Source organism: Polypterus senegalus, chromosome 18, assembly GCF_016835505.1.
Source record: "Polypterus senegalus isolate Bchr_013 chromosome 18, ASM1683550v1, whole genome shotgun sequence".
In the NCBI taxonomy this organism is placed as follows: domain Eukaryota; kingdom Metazoa; phylum Chordata; class Cladistia; order Polypteriformes; family Polypteridae; genus Polypterus; species Polypterus senegalus.
This window is the reverse complement of record NC_053171.1, coordinates 55301512-55317126: the sequence shown is the minus strand read 5'-3', so window position 1 is coordinate 55317126 and position 15615 is coordinate 55301512. Positions and strand designations below refer to the sequence as shown.

Below are 15615 nucleotides of genomic sequence, written 5' to 3'. Positions count from 1 at the left end.
GCCAGAAGTAGGTCAACGAGCACCTGGAGCACTTCTGGGTGACCTATATAAGGGGCCAGCAAGCAGTATTCCAGGAGCCAGAGCTGGGAGAAAGCAGCAGCAGAAGAAGCAGAAGAAGCAGAAGAAGAAGCAGCTTGCTGAAGAGGTGTGGAGAAGAAAAGGACTGAGAGATAAAGAAAAAAGAAGGTGTGTGTTTGGGCTGTTGGGAACACTGTCAATAAAATTCACGTGTGCTTTTTGGACTTGTGCCTCTAGCATCTACTTGTGTCATGTTAGTGCTGTTATAGTACCATCTATCTTCTACGCTGATTATTAAATGTAAAGGCCTTGTCACATTTGATGACATTTTGAGGCAAAGCATTCATAATCTTACTGAGTCGGAGGCAGTCGGGTTGTGTTCCAATGCAGGCCAGTAGCCTAATGTGACATAGCTAGTTACTCACTTCAACTTGTCCAACAGGTTTGATTTTGTGTTTAGTTGTATGGACAGGCTGTGTGTGCATGAGAGCAATCAACCAATGAAGTGCAATGCATGTAAAGCAGCAACAGGGAATAAGGAGCATGGGGGCTTATCTGTGTGATGTCACATGTTTTATGTACCATGACAGAATGGAAATTGTGGTTTAACTCATCAAGGATGTTCACTCTTTGTGCAGCAGCAGCTCCATCAGGCAGCATGCTATTGATTGTCAGAAAAAGGGTGAACATTGCTGTGCTGGGAAGGTCTGCATACTGTAGCTAAATCTGACTGATTGTCAGTCACTTAAATTGACATGGTCCTATGACAAGACTTGCAACCCAACAATTAGAAGCCATTCACTTAAAGCTCTGTTTAAAAGTACTATGCATCCCACAAAATACTTGGAAAATGGAATAAATGCAGTTAAGCGACTTGTGGGAGGACTGAGCAAAAACAGAGAGAGAGAGAGTGAAAGTGAAAATAAGCATCAATTCTAGAAGTCTTAAGAATAAGCAAACTGTGATAACAAAGAGTCTGGTGTCTTCAACACATGGCTGAGAAGGTGAGTAGTGAAGTCGGATCATTCTTTTTAAGGTTTAAGACAGTCTGTGAATGTACCATTTGAAGGTTCATTATGTCTCTGATCTGGTAAGAAATGTCTGTTGAAGGTTATGAAAATGAAACATCAGGTCAGTTTTAAAGTATTAGCTTCTTATTAGAGAAAATGTATAGCATTAAAAACAAGAATCCATTATAAAGCAAAGTAAGTCATCTAAGGGATAATGTGAAAAACAAATATAATGTATTAGTAATGGAAAAAAGAAATGTTGTTACTGAATGACCTGGATTTCCTGCTTGCTTTCATCGGTTTTGCACATTGTGAGACAGGTTATATTCAGTTTGTGTATCAGCAAAGCCCAAAGGGAATTTATACTTTAGATTACGAGTGAAATGTGTGAAACAGTCCAAAACATTAAGACATTTTAGAATAATAACGTGTCTGTAGTCTGATCATTTATTTAAACGTTGTATCAAATCAAAGGCAAACTGAAAGTCCTCACACCTGTAAGAACCGGTTACACCTGTTAAGTGTATCATTGTACGCATAATCTGCAAGAGCCCTGTTCCTCGTGAAGCTTTTAAATGTCTGTTTTTTAAACATACTGCAGATTGTATTTATCACGTAGGAAATTTCAGGGTTACACTACTGGAATAACAAGAATTGTCATAATCTTAAATTTACTAACAGTTTACAAGTACACATGTAAGAGTGAATTATCTATTCCTATCTCTCTATTATATAAAAAAATCTTGCGACGAGACCTTTTCAGAGAGAGAATTTCATGACCCACAAGACAAGACGAGATGTGCCAAAAGATGAATTGAAAATCGAACAGGTCCAGGCGGGGGTGGAAATAAAAGACAAACAGTAGAAGAAGAAAAGACAAAGTGTAGAAGACAAAGTAGAACATCGTAAAGAGGTTCAAAAACATTGGCGCGATACACATGCAAAGCAGGTTAGAGATTCTAAAGAATACTAAAATATGAAAGACTCAAAAAACTTATAGTAAAGATCGCATTAGTGCTAACAAACGGAAATTATTACTCCATGAAATAACAGAACAGCGAAAAGAGATCAAATATATGGGCATGGGTGATATAACAGAGCTACTACAAGTTTAATTTCAAAGAAACCACAATTTGGTCAGATTTATATTTATGATCACAGAGAAGCAACATATAATCAAAAGAGTTAAATGATCGGATGTATTAGATACTCTACAGCCAATGATGGATACAAATCCATACGTCCAAAAGTGTTGCACTTTACATGAAATGTATCTGAAAAGCACGGACAAAGAAGTTTTCTTGGATTTCTATATGAATCCGTAAGATCACGCTCACATATATAATAAACCAACATGTGACGAATTGTCAGCAATGATAGTTTCATAAGACTGAGATATCAAAGACAGAGTTGATATTCGTGTTTATCCAAAAGCACAACACAATTCATCTCAAGCGGCAGAACCAGGAAATGACTAGCGCGTAGGTCCCTCACAGGGGTTGACGAGCCCCCTTAGTATTAACAAAACTAAACGTAAAGTGATTACAATTGCACATATTTGTCAGTTCCAATTTCACAGTACAAGATGTCAGTCATCTCCATGGTATGCTGCACATGGCGTCATTGTCTGTTAAGATATCTGCTCAATCAGCTCTGCACCATTCAGGAAACAAGACCACCTTGGCTAAGGGGTGACTCATGGTGAGAGCCTGATGGCTGAAGGTAGAAATGATCTCACATAGTTGTCACTGTTTGTTACTGAAGGTGCTTCTCGCACACTGTCCAGGATAGTAAGCACCTTTCTGAGTGACCGTCTGTTCCACCTCTTCCTCCAGTGAGGCTGGTGTGACTCCCAAGATTGAACCGCCCTTTTTAATCCCTTTGTTTAGTCTGCTGGCGTCACCTGCACTGATGACTTTTCCCCAGCATACTACAACATAGAAAAACAAGGAGGACGCTACAGACTAGTAGAAAACAGTAAGAGTGCCCTGTCTGTTTTGGCTTGACATCTGTCGCTCTGTAGTTGTATTTGTTTTCTTTTTGTTACTCATCATAAATGAAACCAGTTAGTTGCTGTTTTTATGATTGCCCAGCCCTCTTTAACATTCAACTTTCATAATCCGGGCTCTGTACACCACCATGATGGATTTGAAACAAGGCAGTCAAGATGTGATGAAGTGTAGACTTTTAGCTTTAATTCAAGGGGTTTAACTAAAATATTGTATGAGCCGTTTAGGAATGATGGCCATGTTTCTGCATAGCTCCTCCATTTCCAGGGGCTCAAAGGTATTTGGACATTTGAGTGACAAGATGTTCCATAGCATAGCTCCCTCATTATTTTATTAACTGTTAAGCCAGTAAAAGGTCCACAGTTGATTCCAAGTGTGTCATTGTGAACTCTCAATATGAGGTCCACAGAGCTGTCCGTGCCAGTAAATACAGGCCATTATTAGGCTGAGAAAACAAACCCTTTAGAGAGATAACAGAAACACTAGGAGTTGTCAAATCAACCATCTTGTACATTCTTAGAAAGAAGAAACACAAGGGTGAGCTCAGTAACTCCAGAAGGTCTGGAAAACCACAGAAGACATCTGTGCTGGATGATGGCAGAATTCTGTCCTTGGTGAAGAAGAACCCTTTCACAACATTTAGCCAAACCAAGAATACTCTCCGGGAGGTAGACCTGTCAGTGGCAAAGTCTACAATCAAGAGAAGACTTCATGAAAGTAAAGGCAGAGGGTTTACCACAAGGTGCAAACCACTGGTAGACTTTAAGCACAGGAAGGACAGATGAGACTTTGCTGGACATTTTTTAAAAGCCTGTCCAGTTCTGGAAAAATTTTTTATGGACAAAGGAAACTAAGATTAATAAGTACCAGAATGATGGAGAGAGAAGTGTATGGGTAAGAGAAGAGCAGCTCAGAATCTGATGCATTCCTCATTATCTGTGAAACGTGGTGGAGGCAATGTAATGGCATGGACATGCCCAAGTGCCAATGTAGGTCAGTCACTGGTTTTTATTAATGATGTGACTGCTGGCAGAAGTAGCAGGATGAATTCTGAAGTGTACAGGGTGGTTAAATTGCGCTGAATTGTAGAATGATGTATAGATACACCATCTGCAGCAAGATGTTCTTGCAGGACTTTGGAGGTGATCTGTGGGTTGTCTGTAACCAATCACACAATCCTGCGTATATGTCACTCCTGTTTTTTTCTTGGCCTGCCAGATCTGGGTTTAACAGCAACTGTGCCTGTGGCCTTCCATTTCCTGATTACATTCCTTATAGTTGAAACTGACAGTTTAAACCTCTGAGATAGGTTTTTGTAGCCTTCCCCTAAACCATGATACTGAACAGTCTTTGTTTTCAGATCTTTTGAGAGTTGCTTTGAGGATCCCATGCTGTCACTCTTCCAAGGAGAGTCACAGGGAAGCACAACTTGCAATTGACCACCTTAAATACCTTTTCTCATGATTGGACACTCCTGTCTATGAAGTTCAAGGCTTAACGAACTAATCCAACCAATTTGGTGTTGCAAATATATACAGTGGAACCTCTAGATACGATCACCTCTGTATACGAGAGATTCAAGATAAGAGGAAAGTATGAGCGAAAAATTCGGATCTAAATACGAGCATTGGCTCGCGTAACGAGCCACGAGCCAGGCTGTGGTTATGCGTGACGCGTTTCCCAATCCGCCTCAACTCGGGGATTCACCCAAGCTGACGCTGCCAGCCCGTCAGCTCACTCAGTGTTTCTTATTCTCCCATAGCGTGAGGATCTACGCGTTTGTGCGCTTGTGATTTCATTGTTTCACTGTAGCAGTTCGCTGTATTAGCGTATCCAAAAATATCGCGGACATGCAGACGGAGAATAGGAGATGATTGAGAAAGAGAGAGGCAGGCAGGATAAGGGGAGAGAGAGAGAGAGACGCGTGCATGAAGGAGAGAGATGAGAGAGAGATGCGCACGAGAGAGAAGAACCATCAGCTCAGTTATGCTCACATGACGCTCAGCAGACAAAGTGTATCCATACTACTTGTATTGCAAGACATCGCTCATTTTATCAAGTCAAAATTAATTAAAAAATTTAGCTTGTCTTGCAAAACACTCGTAAACCAAGTTACTTGCAAACCGAGGTTCCACTTGTATATATTATTTATCAGTGTTATTTGTTAGGAAAATAGATTTTTTTGTTGATATTTTTGGGGGTGCGGAACGGATTAACTGGATTTCCATTATTTTCAATGGGGAAGTTTGTTCAAGATACGAGAAATTCGCTATACAAGCTCAGTGCTGGAACGAATTAAACTTGTATCTCGAGGTTCCACTGTATGTGTATATATATATATATATATATATATATATATATATATATATATACAGTGGTGTGAAAAACTATTTGCCCCCTTCCTGATTTCTTATTCTTTTGCATGTTTGTCACACAAAATGTTTCTGATCATCAAACACATTTAACCATTAGTCAAATATAACACAAGTAAACACAAAATGATGGTTTTTATTATTTAGGGAGAAAAAAAATCCAAACCTACATGGCCCTGTGTGAAAAGTAATTGCCCCTTGTTAAAAATAACCTAACTGTGGTGTATCACACCTGAGTTCAATTTCTGTAGCCACCCCAGGCCTGATTACTGCCACACCTGTTTCAATCAAGAAATCACTTAAATAGGAGCTGCCTGACACAGAGAAGTAGACCAAAAGCACCTCAAAAACTAGACATCATGCCAAGATCCAAAGAAATTCAGGAACAAATGAGAACAGAAGTAATTGAGATCTATCAGTCTGGTAAAGGTTATAAAGCCATTTCTAAAGCTTTGGGACTCCAGCAAACCGCAGTATGAGCCATTATCCACAAATGGCAAAAACATGGAACAGTGGTGAACCTTCCCAGGAGTGGCCGGCCGACCAAAATTACCCCAAGAGCGCAGAGACGACTCATCTGAGAGGTCAAAAAGACCCCAGGACAACGTCTAAAGAACTGCAGGCCTCACTTGCCTCAATTAAGGACAGTGTTCACGACTCCACCATAAGAAAGAGACGGGGCAAAACAGCCTGCATGGCAGATTTCCAAGACGCAAACCACTGTTCAGCAAAAAGAACATTAGGGCTCGTCTCAATTTTGCTATGAAACATCTCAATGATTGCCAAGACTTTTGGGAAAATACCTTGTGGACTGATGAGACAAAAGTTGAACTTTTTGGAAGGCAAATGTCCCGTTACATCTGGCGTAAAAGGAACACAGCATTTCAGAAAAAGAACATCATACCAACAGTAAAATATGGTGGTGGTAGTGAGATGGTCCGGGGTTGTTTTGCTGCTTCAGGACCTGGAAGGCTTGCTGTGATAGATGGAACCATGAATTCTACTGTCTACCAAAAATCCTGAAGGAGAATGTCCGCCATCTGTTCGTCAACTCAAGCTGAAGCGATCTTGGGTGCTGTAACAGGACAATGACCCAAAACACACCAGCAAATCCACCTCTGAATGGCTGAAGAAAAACAAAATGAAGACTTTGGAGTGGCCTAGTCAAAGTCCTGACCTGAATCCAATTGAGATGCTATGGCATGACCTTAAAAAGGCGGTTCATGCTAGAAAACCCTCAAATAAAGCTGAATTACAACAATTCTGCAAAGATGAGTGGGCCAAAATTCCTCCAGAGCTGTAAAAGACTCATTGCAAGTTATCGCATGGCGCTTGATTGCAGTTATTGCTGCTAAGGGTGGCCCAACCAGTTATTAGGTTCAGGGGCAATTACTTTTTCACACAGGGCCAAGTAGGTTTGGATTTTTTCTCCCTAAATAATAAAAACCATCATTTAAAAACTGCATTTTGTGTTTACTTGTGTTATATTTGACTAATGGTTAAATGTGTTTGATGATCAGAAACATTTTGTGTGACAAACATGCAAAAGAATAAGAAATCAGGAAGGGGCAAATAGTTTTCACACCACTGTATATATATATATATATATATATATATATATATTCCATCAAGGTCACTCAAGTCTACTGATCATTTGCTTCTGGTGGTCCCTAAATCAAGACTAAAGTGCAGGGGAGAACGTGCCTTTGCAGTTGTAGCCCTCCAAATCTAGAATGGGTTGTCACTTGATGTTAAGCTTGGCCCTACTTTGCCCATTTTTCAATCGCTTCTTAAGGCACATTTCTATTCCTTAGCTTTAAATTCATTATAATTCTAAGAGCTGTATTTGTCTGTTTTATTATTGTTTTGCTTATTCTCTTTTGTACTGTATTATATTTGTTTATTCTGCACTTTGGTCACCTATTGTTGTTTTAAATGTGCTGTTTAAATAAATTTGATATTGATGTTCAATATGTATAAAGAACAATGTAATGTGAATTAAACATTGTTCATTGTTCATATATATTTAGCATAAGATGACCTCCCCAACTGTGAAGGAGGCCATCAAGCACACCTGCACTGCTAGATCTCATAGTCTGGGAATATTCTACACTAGGGCCATTTGGGGTAAAAATGTCTGTACATCTCCGATAGCTTTGGACTTTGTGTTATCGTGCAAGCATAAAATAGGTCTAGGGCTATGTATTTTGCACAACTGGTATCAAATAGCACAACTTAATTCCAAAATTTTGTTTGACACTGGCTCTGTTAATGTTCCTGTTTTTTCAGATACCGATTTTGCTAATATTCTTAGCTATTTTGTTGAGAAAGTTACTTCCATTCGATCACATATTGTGCAGGCTGATCCCCCTTGCCCTTTCAGTCTCAATTCCTTTTCCCCAGTATCTCTTGACAATCTTTTAACTTTAATCAACAAATTAAATCCTTCATCTTGCGTGTTGGATATTCTTGTACGAGTTCTTCACTGGAGTGGCCCAAATTTGGGGTCCATGATAAATTCTTCTCTCCTCAATGGGTTTGTTACAATTTATTCGACGTGTGCTATTGTGCATCCTTTATTGAAAAAAATAATTTGAATCCCACTGACTTTTAATAATCTGAGGGCTATCTCTAAACTCCCATTCCTAGCTAAAATTGTAAAAAAGGTAGTCAAATCACAGCTGATTGCTTTTCTTAATAAATATCAAATTTTAGATGCATTTCAGTCTGGTTTTACAAAACAACATTCCACAGCACCAGCACTTCTTAAGGTGGCTAATGACCTTTTGATGGCTGATGATGTCTGGGAATATTCTTTCCTGTTACTCTTGGACCTTAGTGCTGCATTTGATACTGTAGGCCAGGGGTCGGCAACCTTTCAGCGCTGTCATGTTGAACCTATGTTACATTTTTATTCTGCGTGCTGACATAATTCTACCAATTTTGTTATATATAGTATCAAAATTGGTCCAGTTATAATGGGCTTCAAAAGTATATTGTCAAAAAAACAACCAACTTACATCATAAAGTTTTGGGGCAGCCACCTGTATAATATGCCTTGGCTGCAAAAAGGTTGAATTTGAACAGAGATGCTCACAAGATTGAGTCCAAAACAGAACTGCCTATGTGGAGGTAAGATTGTTACTTTAAAGGCTGGTGGAGGAAGTGACGTCTTCAGAGCCGCCGACACTGGAACCTGGCGGGATTCCCCAAAAATGGTCTGCAAGGGACTGTGAGAGACAGTCAATAAACCCTGCTGCCCCCTGGTCTGGCGTAGAATTATAATTACTCAGGCCCTTTAGTTGCCGCCTACCCGCATTTGTGTGACAATATATTATTATATTATATACTTTTGAAGCCCATTATAACCCGATCTTATATTATTGGTCATTCAATATTTTAATATACATAGGATAATATGTAAAAAGAATGTTTTGTCAATTAATTTTTATAACTACATTCGGTGGTTTTGTTTTTGGTTTCAATTATTTGACTGAAATAAGCAGTTTGTTTCTTAAAGTCAGAAACAGCCCTTTTTATACAGTAGCTTCACTTTTCTCATCAGAATTTTTAAATGTGGACCGATGTTTAGTTTGATAATGTCTTCGTGCACTTGACACACAGCACTTTCACAGCATAACGCACACATTTTAATGTACCAGGGCCTGCACTGAATACATGGTTTCTCTTTACATGTGAGTCGCATACGCAAAATGTAGCTGGGGATGCAGAGCATGAACGCGAGCGCTATAATTAAAATATATTTTTTTACTATATTTCAATTCAATCAGAGTGCCATTGAAAATCGTTCTTCGTGCCACAGGTTGCTGACCCCTGCTGTGGGCCTTCTAATGAATAGGTTAAGCATTGCATAGGTATCTCTGGGGCTGCCCTAGACTGCTTTACTTCTTTTTTTGGCAGAAGGGAGATTCTCCATTAGTGTGGGTGAGCACATGTCAGCCCCAGCATCCTTGTTGTGTGGAGTGCCGCAGGGATCTGTTTTGGGCCAGTCTCATTTTCCTTGTTCCTTCCTTTAGTTCGTATTTTAAGCTCATTAAAGATATTTCATATCACATGTATGCTGACGATAGTCCGCTTTTATTCTCTTTTAAACCTTTGTAAGTTAGCTGCCCTGCTTGATTGCCAGAGTGAAATTAATAAATGGCTGGCTGCTAATTTCTTACAGAACAATTCTTAAAAAAACAAAAAAAAAACCCCAAACAAACTGAAGTTTTAATTATTGCCCTGTTAAATTTACACACAGGGATCAGTCTCAGGTTATTGGCTGTTTCACTCAACCAGAAGCTGGGTATTATTTGTCCAGGTTCTAAATCTTGATGCTCATGTTAGGTCCTTATCTCACTCTTGTTTTTATCATAGGCCCTAATGGAGATGTTAATGCATACTTTTATTTTTTTTTTTTTTATGTGTGGATTATTACAATTCTTTATTTGCGTGTTTGAATAAAATATTGCTGCTGCGTCTTCAGTCTATTCAAATACTGCTGCTGCTACACTGTTAACCCACTCCACTAACTGGTCTCACATTACTCCATTACTGGCTTCTGCTGGAATTTAGGATCCGTTTTAAAAATTTCAGTAATCACCTACAGAGCTCTGTTTGATCAAACACCACAATTTATTTCAGATCTCTTGCAGCACTTAGGCCTTCTAACCAAGGCCTTCTTTTTGTTCCACGTACTTGGCTAAAGACTCAAGGGGATCTGAATTTTCAGTCTGTTGCACAGAAATGGTGGAATAGCCTTCCCTGTGCTTTATGGACTGTTGATACACTTGATATATTTAAAAAAACTGTTGAAGAGGCACCTTGGTAGGTTACCACATGGGCAGACATATGGCATTTCTGTTTATGGATAATTTGTTGAAATGTCAATATAATTGTATTTTTTTTACTGGTTGTAACTGTGTGTTTTAGTTGTTTTCTGTTGTGTACATCACTTTGCGACGCTGTCTGTGAAAGGCGTTGCCTGTTGTGATGCCCTACACCACGTCATCGGCTTCTGTTTCGTGGTGATTTGGACACTCTTAGTATTTTATCACCACCTACTGTAAGGATGCATGTAGACTTATTTTGCTTAACTGGAAGAATCCCATTCCTACTTCTGTAACTCGGTGGGAAAGCTATGTTCTCTATTACCTCCAACTGGGAAACATCTTTCAGAATTGTTTCAGCATTAGACAAGAATTCACTATAATTGTAAAATAAGCAGGCCAGGTCTGTTTTATTTGCTCTTTTATTCTATCCAAAGAACCACTTGATGTTCTGGTTGTATAACTTTCTGAGTTGGATGGGGATGTTGCGGTAGGTTGTATAGGTAGTCTTTGAAACGATTTATGTACTTGATATTTTTTTTCTTGATATTATTGTGTTTTGTTCTTTAAATTGAAGAAAGTAAAGACATTTCTAGATTCTGTGACACATTAGTCAGTGTATTGCACTCCAAAGTCGAGGCTGAGTCTCGGTACCTTATCACAACCAGTTTTATTCCACTCTAAATGGGAAAAGCAAGTTTATTTATTGTAACAGGTTCTGCCACTCTACTATATACAGACACCGCAAACAGGCCGGGTCGGAGCCAAGTCAGTGGCCAAGTTATGATGTTCCTTGCCTCACCCATAAGCGTGCGTGGCCACGGTCAGCTTGTAGTTGTTTCTGTGGTGCTGCGAATCTGCGGTTGGCTCGGCGACTGACAAGCAACCTTCAACAAACACGGCAGTCTGCATGTTGTCCCATTGGGGAGGGTCTCAAAAGAGGCAATCTTGTTTCTGCGTGTCGTCCTGTTGGGGATGGTTTCAAAGAGTTCAAAAGTCTCACAATTCATATATATTACGGCTAAGAGAAGAGTAGACTTTAGAACCATTATCAGCCAAGGAGGTCAAAATATGAAAATAAAAAATTTGTTACAACAAACAAAGGTTACAAAGGTCCAGGGGTTTAGGAGATGCAATACGTAAACAGAACCAAAACCAACAAAACACTAAGCTCCTTTAGGCCCACTCAAACCAAGATTTGAACCCTGGCTGTGCTATAGGTTGCTTATTGTACGTACCACCTCTGTCCTCCTTTCTTTGGCCAGAGGACCCTTTGTCCACCTTCCATGCAACTCTGCATTTAGGATATAGGTCACTGGAAGGGTCTTTTAAACTCCATCCAGGCACTACTTATAGTTATGGGTATGGCAGTCCAAGAATGACTTAAGGGAGTCCTAAAAGCCCCAAGTGTCACTGTAACCCTGGACACCAGCCTTCTCTTAAAGGTACGGAGCCACCTACTGGCTTGAGGAGCTATTGATCCACAATCTGTGGTCCCCAATCATCCATCCCTATTTATTATGGTTGCTAAAGTAACATAGCCTGAGTTAACTCTACAGTTAAAGAGTGATCATTTGGAAGATTGCAGCCATTGCTCTCAACAAAGTGGTGATCTGATGTTTTAAATTTTAACTCTGATGTGTCTTACAGAAAACTGTGAAATTTACCATTAAAATATTGCAGGCCAGTCACCTCTTGTCCCCTTGGGATTAATAAAGTATCTGTCTGTCTGTCTGTCTGAAAAAATATACATTCTACATCTCCAGTGGTGCTGCAGTTGGGGTTAGCTGTGGGGCTGTCAAAAGCAGGGCCTGTTAAAGCCCATTGATGTATTCTTTGTGTGAATTTGGGCTATACAAGAAATAAATTGCTGTTCTTGTCAAATATTAACTCTGTAGTGAAAATTTGACTGCAAACATTTTTTTTCGTAATCAATACAGTTCTTGTGTAATTATAGTGTTAACTCTGCCAAGTTGTGCAGAGACTGAGAAGTTCATCCAAAAGTGCTTTAATAGTGTTTAGGGATGCATGACATGCAGGGCCACCCATCATGTTTGAAACAGACACATTTTCTTTCTTGATTTCCCCATCTGCTCTGCAGTTTAAAATTACAAATCAAACAATTCAAGGGTGATAGAAGTAAACATTACAGACTTTCATTTAAGGGGATTTGCATACCTCTCTGCCACACAACATGAAATTGTCACAAGAAATAGTCTACCTTGAAGGTACATTTCTATCAGAAGGTGGCAAGGTGGGGTGGTGACTCTGTGGCTAAGGATCTCTGTTGGTATCTGTGACGATGTGGGTTCTGGCTCCACACTCCCTTTGATGTTGGAAGCACTTGAACCCAACACCGTCGATAATGTTGCCGAATGAGCTAGTCAATGGAGGCAAATTACTGAGCAAGGGGAAGGTAGAAAGTGCAAAAGTGCTTTTATTTAAAATCAACAAAACAAGTGTTCATAAATAGTGCAGATCTTCATAGTTCATTAAATAAATAACCCATAAAACGAACGTGGGGTAAAACCAATAAATAAACACAACAATCCTTTAAAAACGAAGGTTAAAATCTTCTCCTGGAAGCAGTCTTTAAAACAAAAAACAAATCCGGTGCTTTTCTGTATGCGTCTCACCTGCTTATCCCGTATGGGCCAAGCAGCAGGCAAGACGCTCTCTACAGCTGCCCTCCTCAAACACACGCAAGACTGGAGACCTCCCGATCCCTGGCTTCGGTTTGGCTCTCATCCCAGCCTCGAGACTTGGACTCCTTGGTCTCCAGGACGCTCACACCAAGGACTGCCACTCCAAGCCTCCCGACTTCCGCTGCCTTTCTGCGGCGCGCTTTCACCTTGGTCACTCCCGCTACCTGCTCGCTCAGCGGGAGCGACATCAACACAAACACGTGGGTGTCGGCCTAACACCCAGCTTCCATGCAGCTGTCCACGAGCGCTCATTCGCCGACGTCCTCCGCTCTTCGCGGCTCTCTCCCTCTCACCGACCTGCTTCCTCTCCTGCTCCCGGTAACCTCCGTCCTCTCCTTTCCTTTCTCTCTCCGATCGTTTCTTTCTCTCTAATCGATTCTCTCTCTTTCCCCCCAACCGACTTGCGCTTCTTTTAAAAACGTGAGGGGCCATCACAGCTGCAGCATTAGCCACGGGAGCAATCACGAATGTGGGCAGTTCCTCACCTGTGCACACGGTGAGAAACGCCCACATCGACGACTGCCCCGCGGCTCGCTACAACAACGCCCCCCTCACGAAGCCGCCTCAGGTGCGATAATTATTTATTTAAAATCAATGGCCTTTTCTCCACGAGCTGTGGACCCATAACACCACAGTATCAAGAAGGTTGCTGGTTCAAAACTCTTTACTGCCAGAAGTGATCCTTTTCCATTGGGTCCCTGAGCAAGGCCTTTAACCTGAAAATTACTCCAGGGGTGCTGTACAATGGCTGACCCTGTGCTTGGACCTCCAAAGGTCATGTGAAAAGGCAGTTTCAACTTGGAAATTAACCAAGTATATCAAATCAAAAAAATCAATTTTGAGTATCAAGACGTCACACCGTTATTTATAGTGCTGATTGCTGTCTTGTCATGTCTACTACTTGCTTCTTCATCATTGTAATTATTCTTTGCTTCAGCTTCTGTGTCTTTTCTCATCTTTCACAGTTCACACAATTCATCTTTTTTAAGCTTGATATACTTTCTCTGCACTGTTTTTTTTAGTTTTCATATTGGTGATGAGTGATTGCTTAAATATATTCTGCAATTTGATCAAATTGAAAGGTTTTTTGCTTGCATTTCTGAAAAACACAGTAGGTATATTTTAGAATAATTCATGCTCTCTAACTAAACTTGTTTGTTAGATTCTAGTTTTTCAATTGATTCCTCCATTTAACATTTCTTGTGCATTTTCATTTATTTCAAGGAAGATGGAATCCAAAAATGTAAAGGACTCTGGTAAACACTACAGCCTTGAAAAAGCAAACTTATTTCAGCCGTCCTCAACTGAGAAACACCATGGCCATAAGGTAATACAAATGACTGATAGATAATATTTAGCACTGACAACAAATAAAGGCAACAGGATCTCTCAGAATCTCGGCAGACACCATTGAACATTATGTTACACTGACTTCCATCATTTCAGGGTTATACTCCACTCGTAATTCATAGGATTGTAAAACAAATGAAATGTCACGACATACTGACTGCCCTGCATAGATTGGCATTGGCTGGAACAGAATAGGTGCCTTTCACGTTGGCAAATATTCAACTTTTTTTATGGGTTTATATCCTGCAGCATCACATCTGAGAACTGCAGTGATTGGGAGTAGGACGCAGCCTGAGCTGCACTTTTTCTTTGCTTAGTTAACTTGTTTTGATAAACTTTTCTTTTTAACAGTTATCAATTTTTATTGATGTGATCTGACTTCTGGCTGTTACTATAAATGTTTGAATGGATTTTCAATTAATGATGTTCTCCTGTCTTTGCAAATGAAATCGTCAGCTCATCCAAATTGCTTTTTGGACAAGCTATACGCTTGAGAGATGTCACAGGGAGAGCGAAGAGGATCTGGAAGGCAATCTTATCTTATAAAATCTGAGAATGTAAGGCATTCTGAGAACAAGACGTCAGATATAGTAAAGACATATACAGGTGGAATCCCATTGTAACGAAATTCAAGAGATAATAAAAACATTTAGTTATAACGGAAATTTTTTTACAGTGACTGGTGGGTTTGAATATGTATACTCTTGTAAACCGAAGTTGATGGTGATTCGCCATCTCTAATGGCAGTGGTGCAAGGACAGCTCCATAGCTGCTTCACTGTGTCTAGTAAACAGTAAACAAAGGGCAAAGCAATTGGTTGTCCTCTTCAGGCTTACCACGTAATGTGCTGTCTGACTCAAGTCAAGTAAACCAAGTGTCAAAAAAACCTTCAATCCAATTGGGTGTCCAGTGGAGCTACTGAATTGCGGAGATCTGCAGCTGTGCCCATCTAAAAAATTCATTCTGTTACCAAGACTCTAATGATGAATCATTCTGACCCTTGAATGCTGATGACTTCAACCAGGGGGAATTTCGGAAGGCAAAAGTCAGTATGTTCCATTTGTGGACACAAGCTGGACCTGCTCTATCCAAGTGTTTTGGGGAATAGGGGTTGTGGTTTGTTATTATATTAATATTTTTCTTAAGCTTATGTAAAGTTTTAATTTCCACTTTGGGACAAGTAAAGTGTTCTGTATGTCTGTCTATCTATCATATAGTGTCCTTTCTGTCTGTCTAGAGGTATTTTTACCATCAGTGGCTGCACACTCCCTGTTCCATGATTTCTATATATATATAAATACATGCTCTCTGAACATTAT

The 15615-nt window shown here is 40.0% G+C and overlaps 1 protein-coding gene across 2 annotated transcripts in view; it reads left to right on the top strand.

The window, feature by feature from the left end:
- Window positions 1-948: 948 nt before the first annotated feature.
- The window catches only part of LOC120518890 (zinc-binding protein A33-like), a 40056-nt gene continuing 25389 nt past the window's right edge, over window positions 949-15615 (top strand). The window contains exons 1-2 of one of the 2 annotated variants that reach the window (XM_039741900.1): window positions 949-1022; window positions 14175-14273. In XM_039741900.1, the coding sequence (XP_039597834.1) occupies window positions 1011-1022; window positions 14175-14273 (111 nt within the window). In that variant the 5' untranslated portion in view covers window positions 949-1010. Of the gene's footprint in view, window positions 1023-14170; window positions 14274-15615 lie in introns of both variants that reach the window. The other variant, XM_039741901.1, reaches the window with a different exon arrangement.